This window comes from Cryptotermes secundus, unplaced genomic scaffold (genome assembly GCF_002891405.2).
Source record: "Cryptotermes secundus unplaced genomic scaffold, Csec_1.0 scaffold61, whole genome shotgun sequence".
In the NCBI taxonomy this organism is placed as follows: domain Eukaryota; kingdom Metazoa; phylum Arthropoda; class Insecta; order Blattodea; family Kalotermitidae; genus Cryptotermes; species Cryptotermes secundus.
In genome coordinates, this window is record NW_019741299.1 from 82,293 (window position 1) to 92,955 (window position 10,663).

The window sequence follows — 10,663 nt, forward strand, 5'->3', positions numbered from 1 at the left end:
CTCATTGAACAAAGCTATCATTTCTTTCATCTTACCTGCTCGCGCCGTGACTTCGCCATGTGACTGCCTTGGTAATGAACTTCAACACGAATCCCACCCACGTTCATAATGCAATTATTGTTTTTCAAGTTCACTGACTATAAACACACAATATTACAGATAATTTCAAATTCTAACATGTTTACTTTCTACTCTTTATAAACAGAATTCGCAAAACTACCACTTTCCCTCGAAAAACTTATGACGTAATATAATTCCCACTCTTGGCTACTGTCAGCACTGCCAGGGCTGCCAATTACATTTACAAAAATCCGCCGAAACTGAAATATTAAATTCGCTAGATCTGAATTCTTTCAATTTCTATTTTTGCATATGGGTCTGAAACTGTTTCAGTAACAACATTGTACATTGTATGATCCTCAAGATAGCAAGATTTCATCAGTGCCTGTAATAGGAATATCGCGGCTATAGGTATATGCCCAGGTATCAGGGTAATCTTACCTTTTTCTTGCCTTATTATTTCGCCCTCAAAAAGTCGGTAGAAACTAAGAATTATATTTTAAAATTTAATTCTTAGTTTCTACCTTCTTTTTTACCATCTCCTTCTTTATGTTTCACTCCTTTTTTTTTTGCTACATTGCATTCTTTTCTTCATTCCCTCCCGGTCTTCCTACCTCCTTCACTCATTCTCTTCTTTTTATGCGGGGCGATTCCTTAGCATTGAAACGACGCAAGTATCTTGCGGTTAAGAATGTAACCAGTCAGCGCGCGCGGGTGTGTGTGTGTGCGTGTGTGTGCGTGCGTGCGTGCGTGGGGCAATCATGGTTAATCTTAATTTTTATATTTGGGACATACAAGAAATAAAAGCTGTTTCGTTGTCTTTTCCCTTGAAATCGCCCATGGAATATCTTTTGGACCGCAATGGACCACCATTTGCCCTCAGGCCACAATATACCCGCGGCAGCCCGGATTCGATCCCGGGTCTGGTAAAGTGGGATTTGTGGTGGACAAAGTGGCGCTGGGGCAGGTTTTCTCTGAGTACTTCGGTTTCCCCTGCCAATCTTCATTCCACCAATTGCTCCACAATCACTCTCACCTATCATCTGGGGCTGGTACAATAGGCCAGAAGTGGCCGCAGTACAAGGGACTTAGTCCCACCCCACTAGCAATAAAAGAAAGGTACATACATACATAACTGCAACCGAAACAAGAATCATGTTATGTCACACCTTGTGTAAACAACCTAATGGAATTATAGTTCTGTGTAAAAATGTTTGAATTTCCCACCGGTGTATGAACGCCAGAAGTATGTTTAAAGTAGAATTTACTAACTTTCTAATTATGATGAAATGACTGTGTTTGAATATTCTGCTAGCGTATGAATTAATTACAAATTCCCTTATCTGGACGCTGCTGGAGTGCAGGTACACTTGTGTTAAATTACAGTGCAAACAAAATGGTGCCTACTCAGGAAGATCAACCTCTCCCACGTTGAAGAGAATAACCCATTTCTGATCACATAAACAATCTTGGAACAAACAAAAATTTGGTCATGGGTCCCAAAATCAAGGACGACTGTGTTGATGAGGGCCAGTAGCAATTCACAGGGTCTGAACCTGGAAAATGGATTATAAAACAAATGATGACATAACCATTGCATCACTGTTGATGGCAAACAATCACATAGTAGGCAAAGTATAGCAGAAACTTAGGTTCCCACTATGAGCTCCAGACCAACTATATCCGGGTCTGGCAAGAACACTGAAATTTCATAATAGGCGTAGAGTGACAGATTGTTACTATCGGTGTTGTACAGGCAAATTGCCAATGGATGGTAGCATCAGTAGTGAACCTGTACATAATCACACAGCAAAACTCTAAAAATATATCTCATATTCTTGTTATCATCAGGATACTACCAATTGCTACTGCAGTTGGGAAAGCTCAGTCAATATAATGACAGCCTACAGCCTGGATGACTGAGAAGCTGGGGCTTGATTCCAAGCAGAAGCAAGATTTTTCTCTTCTCCACAGCATTGAGGCTGATTTCTGCGGCCCACCCAGCCTCATATCCAATGGGCACTGGTGGGTTTACCCAGGGGTAAAGTGGTCCAGGTGTGAAGCTGACCATTCATCTATATCTGAAGCTGAGGTCAAGAAATGTGGAGCTACACCTCCACTTCCCCTTATGTCTTCATGGCATTGTGCTTAATGAATTACACACTGGGGCAACCTTTACCAAAAGCTAATAAATGTATGCATACAATGGATGTGTTCTTGAAGAATTTCATGTAAAGCAAAATCGTGTTAGACTCAAATTTTGTTTGAGATGTAATGTAATGCAGTGTAATAGCAGACGTGGAGAATTGTCTTGAACTGAAAAACCAGTCAATGTCAGTCACAAAGAAGAAAAAGAGCCCTGCTCGCTGCTTGCTTCATTCTGGATTCTTAGTTGGCTTACTCTTCAACCATGAAGACAGAGGAGATATTCTCTTCCAGATCATCAGTTGACTTTCACCTGAATACAGGGCATTATATGCCAGAAATTAAAGTTGTGTCATATTCAATTTTGCTTGTTCATGTTTCATTATACGTTAATTATTGTGTTGTTTGTGCTTGCAGTGAAGAATGAGGCAACTGAACCCCCAAAGTATATAGACCCTGCCATGATTGGCGTCCTGGTGGGCATGGCCCTCATGTTCATCATCCTGTGTGTTGTACTTCGTCTCTTCAGCAAGTGAGTCGTTGAGAAATCCATAGCTAACACTTCACAGTTTCATGGCCAACTTCTTATAGTGCAAATTAAGAACCAGTAGCAACAGAATTTTATTTATTTGCATGTGTTCTTGTTTCTTCTTTAAGATTATTTGAACACTCATCAGAATTTTACCTGCAGATATAAAATTCTATAACAAAAAATGTTCTCTGGTGAGGAAGAATATTTTTATGCCATCCTTGCAGCTAGCACAATACATAATGCCTTAAATTGCCATAAAACTCTGGATTACGCTGTTTTTGAACATTGTCCAACCTCCATTATTCTAAAGAACACAAAAGAACACAACTTTGGGAACTGGACCTGTTAAAGTCACTAGAAAATTTGGCCCTTCCATAGCTCAGGTGGTTAGTCACTGGTTTCCTGCTGTGACAGCTCAGGTTTGAACCTAGGTCCAATTATGTGGGATTTGTGGTGGACAAAGTGGCGATGGGGTGGGTTTTCTCCGAGTAGTTCGGTTTCCCCTGCCAATCTTCGTTCCACCAGTTGCTCCACATTCACCCTCACCTATCATCTGGGGCTGGTACAATAGGCCAAAAGTGGCTGCAGTACCAAGTTGACTCAGTCTCACCCCATCAAGAATAATAATTAAAAGAACTACAACATTTTCTAAGGAGAACCAGAATTGTGAAATTCCTTGTAGGATAAATTTCACAATCCATCTAAGGAAATGACACTAAATTAATGAACAAGCAGGATGTTTATACATTTAAATCCCTTCTCTTAAAAATATATCTACATATTTCACAGTGAAAAAATATTCTTTCCTCTTATTTTCAATAACACCATCACGAAATGAAACCTGAAAACTCTTAAAACTTGCACATGTATGTACCACTAATTCAATATCTTGTGTTATCAGAGCCAGATGGCGAGAGAACCGAACAATTTTCAATACCCCAAATCCACGACTGATGAATGTGTCACTCTTGAGAGACAGCAAACTGCTGCATGGTCCTGAACGTCGGGGAAGTCGTGCAAGTGTCCGGGGTCCAAGTCGCCAGCCCAGCATTGCATCACTGAGACCACAGTCACCTCAATCACTAGGTAAGAAGCATACATTAATAAGTCTGCTTTAAGGTTCTCACAGACGCCACTATGAGGAAGCATGGTCTCCTGGGTTTTAATACCATGTAGTTAAGAGACATTGGATTGTTTTGGAGCAACATACTGCCTCAATCTTCAGGGCTGAAGAAACAGGCTAAACAAAAAACTAGCATGAAGCAGAGCTCTAATTGCTGGCTGGTAAATGTTGGCTTCTTGTTTGGCTTTCTCTTCAACCCTGAAGGTGGTATGACATCTTCCTTTGAAACACTGGCCGACTCCCACCAACTACATGATGTTGCATCCAAAATAACAGAACTCTTCAAAATTTGATTTCAATGCAGTCTAAATTCAATTGAGACTTTTTATTTTTAGCAAACTGTTTGAGGTTATGTTACTGTAGCTGTTGTCATCAACATTATTATTATTATTATTATTCTGGCCATTGGGCTGTTAAGTTAGTGTGTAAATAATGTTGTATTTTAGCGTCCTGTTGCATTGATTCTCATCCATGATATGTATGTAATGGCCGTCTTGTAGTGCACCAATAATTTTATGAAAGACACATGATGGCAAGCAATGCAATAGCTTAGCGTAAATAAAGCACCTGAGGATGGCACAATGTTGCCAAAACATGTAGTGAAGTGACATGTGAAATTGAGTGCACTACAAGACGGCCATTACATACATATCATGGATAGTGTGTAAATAAATTAAGAATTGAAACAGCAATAATGCTAATAACATAATGATGATGATACTATCATTGTCATCATCATCATCATAACATAAACCAAACAGCATGGTTACTGTTAATATTATCCAGCTAATCTCAACATTAGCTGGACTTCAGAGTTGTGTTAAGTTCTACATATTAGTAACATGGTTGTTGAAACCGTGTGAATTTCCCCAAAAGAGTCACGTTCCTGTATTGATGGTATAAAATTAATTATGATTCCATACCAGAACGCATAACAACATTATTTAAATATCTGTAACAGGCAAAAAATCAGCAGCTAGTGACAAAAACATTTCTTCAGTAGGAGGACCAAGATGTACTCAGAAAAACTGTTATGAAAACTGTTTTCCCTTTACTGATTTAAAGATGACTCTGTTTAATATTATACAGTACCCATCATTCTGCACAAACTGTTGCCATCAAAATGTTCCCCATATCAGATCTAATGAGATGGCAAAGAAAGTTGTGATTTCAGTAACAATTTCAGAATGTTTAGCCTTACTGTGATATAGCTAGATCTTGAAAGAAAATTAGTTTTCTAAATATATTTAATATAATGCTCAAATAACATGTGTGCTTCTTTCAACAGAAACACCAATCCCAACTAACATATATTTTGTGATGTACAGACGGCATATAATGCAAAAAGAAAATTTTAAATTTAATTTTAATGACATGCTGATAATGTTACACAGAGTGATTCACAAGGAGTTACCGCCACTTATGGAGCTTGTTGCTGAAGACATTTTGAGCAAAAAGTGTCATATAAACCTGGGTCCTATACTCAATATTTACAGAGTTACGTTCGTAATTGGAAACGCACTACTATGAACTGATTGCCAGACCTCTCCATTAGATTATTGCATTTGGGGATGGATGAAGGACTTCGTTTACCAAAGGAAGGCACAAACATGTGAGGAACTGCTTGCTCACATCATGCACACTGCTATGGAAATCAGAGTTAACAGTGTGCACCTACGTAGAGCAACGTGCAGACAAGCGTATCGAAGCAGAGGTCGGAATTTTTTAAAAGCGTTGTAATTTCTGTAAGTAACAATCAAGTTCCTTCCGTCAAATGTGACACTTTTTTAAGTTTTCCACCTCGTCAGCACCTGCCTTACATGTTTCGGCTCACCACGGAGCCATCATCAGAGGCATTTATAGTAGAAAAAGAAATCACCAACACACAAAACTTCACTNATTTTTGTGACATTAAATGCATTAAAATATTGAAATTTTGTATTTAAAATTAAAATTTAGAAACCTTCCAAGTTACGAATGGAACTCTGTAAATATTAAGTATAGGACCCAGGTGTATATGACACATTTTGCTCAAAATGTCTTCAGAAGCGAGCTCCATAAGTGGTGGTCACTCCTTGAATCACCCTGTATAACAAAGTTAGGGGAACACATCAGAATTATCTATTCCTTAAAAGAATAAAGACTGGTAATTACCAATTACACAGGAGTGTATTAATATGTGATACTATATCTACAGTTAAGTGTCTGCACTTATAATTCTTGAAATGCTGGATAAAACTTCAAAGTCTCTACACCGCCTCAAGATCAGAGGACCTAAAATTAGAATAAGCCATTGGTCCAAATCTTAGAACCTGGTGATAAAAAAGGGAATGCCCTTCATATGAAAGTTTCTTCATAAAAGAAAATAACACAAGCTAATAAATTAAGACAATATTATTTTATAGATAATCTATATTAGTCTTAGAGCTGTAGCTGTTAACATACAACATACAATAAAACATCATTCCATACTCCAGTTAAGAGCTGGCCAGCATTACACATTGCCACATTAAGATAATGCAGCTAACAATTAAACATTCACATAGACAGTTGTGACCAATCAACTCTTTCATCAAGGTTCACGACGGGGAAGCCATGCTAGCAGTAACGCATCTGCAACATCCAACAAGTCCCAGATATCACCAACAAAGGCAACGGCCTCTAACAGCACAGTGGTACCAAACCACACAGAGAGTGTCACTGTTGAGGTACAGGAGCCCAAAATGTAAGTTGGATGTCCACGGTGAATGCAAGTGAAGAAGGCATTAAGGGCTACTCCAACTCTGAATATAACATACTTAAATCTCACCTTGTTCATGCTATAAAGTTTCTTGTCACTCTGTTCTGAAATACTGAACTGCCTACAAAACTGATATTAAGCTTCAAAATTCTTCATCTAGAGCCCAGCTTAGGGAAAGATTCTATCACAGTCCTGTTATGAAAAGATCTATGTATGAAATTTCCATATTAAATATTAAAATAGGTGCAAATTTTCAGTAAGTTCCAAATTATCAAATATATTAGTATATCGCTGTTTTCCATGATGAACTGTATAACTAGTCATTCTGAAAATGTAGTTTGATGCCAAAACTTGTAGTCTGAACAGGTAAGAGGAACATTCATTAAGTATCCCTTGTGTACTTGAAAACGGGTGGTTAATATAATTAGAGTGACTCTTACTAGGGACCAGCGAATTTATCATAATTTCTCTGTTAAGTTGAATTATGTTCTGTTATAATAATGAAATAGAAAAAACTTGAAAAAATCAGAGGGGCTAAGAGTACAGTGAATCACTGATGCCTGTTATATCAGGTGATTTCATGGAATATTGAGTCCACAAACAAATTTATTGTCTGAATTAAAACAAAATAAATTATAATTTGAACAAGATCATCAACATTTATGTACTAATCTGAATATGACATATTTATGAAGTTGATTCAGTTGATCTTGTGCCAATGTTTGAGCTTAAAAATGCTTAGAGATATGTCATGCATAAAATAAAGAAAGTAAGTTTCAAAATGATACTAAGGACCTTTAAACATTAACTGTCAATCAAAATGTTAATCGCAGAGACAGGTCATTATCTGAGATAGTCGGAAAATTTAAACCAATTGCCAGAAAATAATAAAATTTGAAGAAAGAATCTTTTTCCCAGTCCATTTTGGGACAGATATTCTTTGAGACTTTTTATAGCTCTGAAAATCAAAGTTTAGAAAAATATTAGTAATAGTAATAATAGGAGCTTTAGCTTTACAATTTGCCTTCACTATCTCATTTCTTAGGACATGTTTAATAACAATTAACAACATATTCAAGAAATGTATTTATATATATACCTAAAACAACGCTTTTTTAGACTTCTGTGCATAAATTTCTTTACAAAGAGTACTATCATAATGAAGTATTGCTTATGTGAAATTAAAAAAATAATATCTTATATTCTGTTCTGTATTATACTAATGTTGTTATTTTTTTAACAAAGCATTTTGTCTTGTGGTGACTTGCACCATATTAATGTTAAAAGCACGCATCATCAATTAACTCTATACCTGTGCCTGTTCTTACTACTTAACTTTAATTAAAATGGCTCCAATGCAACATTCATCGATACACACATACATAGAAAGAGAGAGACCAATAATTATTGGTAATGGTTATAATCATTACTTATATTTGCACAGGTGTAAAATGTAGATTAAACTATCACCATGCACTCATTTTAGGGACATAATTTTAAGAAACCAAATACGGTGATATGTAGAAATAAAAAACTTTAATGCATTAGAGGTTTAGAAAATATTGTGTAGTTTAAGATATATTTTAAATGCTATATTCATATTCAGCTAACGTATCCAGAGGTCAATTTCTATGGCCTTTGTATCTTAACAGAAACCTATACCATACAGAGCCTCTCTTCACCAGCGATACTCACGATTCACAACTTTCACATAATCTCCTATTCTGTTTACAAATATGGCATCTGCTATCAGAAAATTTGGGGAAGGTTTTCTGATCAGCATTTGCTGGACATTGACATCAAAGATGCAAATTTAATGACCTTAGTGCAGATGACCATGCATGATCTATTATAAAAGTAGCAATTTTTTTTTTTGTATTTGGTGGGCATACTAATTCAACTTGTTTAACTAATATAATGAAAGTAGTAATTCTTTCAGAGAAAGTGACACAAAAAAAGTTTTTACTATTTAAATACTATTTCCTGTTACTGCTCAACTGTACAACAAGCTATACTGTGAATACTTTATATATAAATATATACTTGAAAGTTCTGTGGAGTAACAAGTCTCATACATGTAGCTTCGACTACTTTAAAACATGTAGGTTAAGATTTAGAGGTGACATTCTTTATATATGAAAAATATAATTTTACATATAACATAGTATGTACTGCACTTTCTGTAAGTTTCTTAAATGTTAACAATTCTAAAACCTCGTGTTAGTTTTAATGTTTGAACTTGGGTCATTGGGGAAGAGATCCAAGTGCCATCCATTAAAATGATAACACAGTACTAACTTATGTAAATACAGACTAAACATAAACGTGCTCTGTCAATACTTTTTTAACATTATTAATGTAATATATTCATATTTCTGCTCGTTCCAAGGGTATTTAGTGTGTTTGTTTTTATTTTCCCTTTTTTTATTGGAATGCTGTAATGGAAGAAAATAATGTATGAAAAGTCAGAGGAACTCTTTTTCTACGATTTCTGTCTCTAGAATATTAACTATATTTAGAAATAGTACTGAGAAAGTGGATATTAAGGATGAGATTTGCCTAGGGTAACTCAGAAAGGAATAGAATAGCAAACTATTTAAAAATGCCAACTGAACTCACTTTGTATTCCTGTCTTTCAAAATAACATATAAAATACTGTAGCCTATAGCATTTACTATATTTCCACATGCAGAGTATTTACTGCTGTTACTCAATACAGTATGGAGAATGTATCACCTAACTTACTTTTAATAAAAATCCTATCTTACAAGACGAGATTAATTTTTATTTGTAATCATAAAATTACCCAATGTTCTGACTTCCTTGCTTTCTAAATCAATGTCAGAGACTAGAAGATATTGTACATGAAAAAGAAAAAAGAAATGTTGAAATGAGTTTGTGGCAATGTCATACTTGCACACAAGTTAAATTATAGCTCAAAAGTAAACTAAAATATTGTCACATGTCTTGCGTTCCATGACAAATAACAACGGGTTCTGGATTGGATGATTGGATTTATTGACACTTATACATTTACACAGTTCAGGACTACAGGCACTTAAAGCACTATCGCTATTCTACACTTTCCAGCTCACAGATGCACACACACTTGGATTATCCATCTTCACTAGTCGTATCCTGGCAATGGATTTATGACAGGAACTATCACTTCATAGCACTAAGAAGTCTTTTTGCCATTTTTTGTTCAATCACCTTGGAATGTTGACCCTCCAGAATTCGATCCAGTTCTCCAGTGTTAATTCTCTAATGTATGCCTAGCTACAGACTCTCGTTATGCAGCCTCGGCACAGACCTATAGGAAACAGTGTCACGTGTCAGAAAGTGTGGTGCGGAGCACACAGAAAACACCACTTCCTCTCTTGTTGTGAAGGCATGTGTACCGTACCAATGCCTAGTGATAGAAGTGCATTGTGGGAATTCCTTTACCAAGCTGTTGCCTAGCAGTGGGTATACAAATTACAACATATTGTGACGTAAGATTTGAGGCTTTCACGGCGGTGACTATGAAGAAAGTAGTCTTCTGGGATTTGGCACCGTGTATATGTGGTGTTAACCGACGTTTCGGAGGAACGTATCGCCTCCATCTTCAGGGTAGAAGAAAAAATACATAAGAAATCTGCAAGCAAAGAGACCGTGAAAACCGGTAAAAGCAGACTGTGGAAAAATACACAGCTATGTGAGAGCAGTGAGGGAGAAGGGAGCTGGGACAAGCGTGGTTTTTGTGTAGGGGAGAGAAAGGCAAGGTTGAAGGCTGGGCATCACCCGTGAGCTGAGGGGTGGGGGTTGTTATGTTGGTTGGTCATGGCGTCATATCCCGGCCAAACCCAGAAGGCCACACAGGCCATGACCAACCAACATAACAACCCCCACCCTTCAGCTCACGGGTGATGCCCAGCCTTCAACCTTGCCTTTCTCTCCCCTACACAAAAACCACGCTTGTCCCAGCTCCCTTCCCCTACCCCTCCCACACTACTGCTTTCACTTGTATACTTGCCCTTCCCCCTTCTCCCTCACTGCTCTCACATAGCTGTGTATTTTTCCA

At 37.0% G+C, this 10,663-nt stretch overlaps 1 protein-coding gene across 1 annotated transcript in view; it reads left to right on the top strand.

Moving 5' to 3' along the window:
- LOC111872665 overlaps window positions 1-9,375 on the top strand; it is a gene marked incomplete at its 5' end in the record, with an annotated part of 44,325 nt that extends 34,950 nt beyond the window's left edge. Inside the window, 3 exons of the mRNA XM_023866771.2 lie at window positions 2,623-2,737; window positions 3,639-3,823; window positions 6,438-9,375. Coding sequence (XP_023722539.2) covers window positions 2,623-2,737; window positions 3,639-3,823; window positions 6,438-6,589 — 452 coding nt within the window. The remainder of the gene's footprint in view (window positions 1-2,622; window positions 2,738-3,638; window positions 3,824-6,437) is intronic.
- Window positions 9,376-10,663: the final 1,288 nt, after the last annotated feature.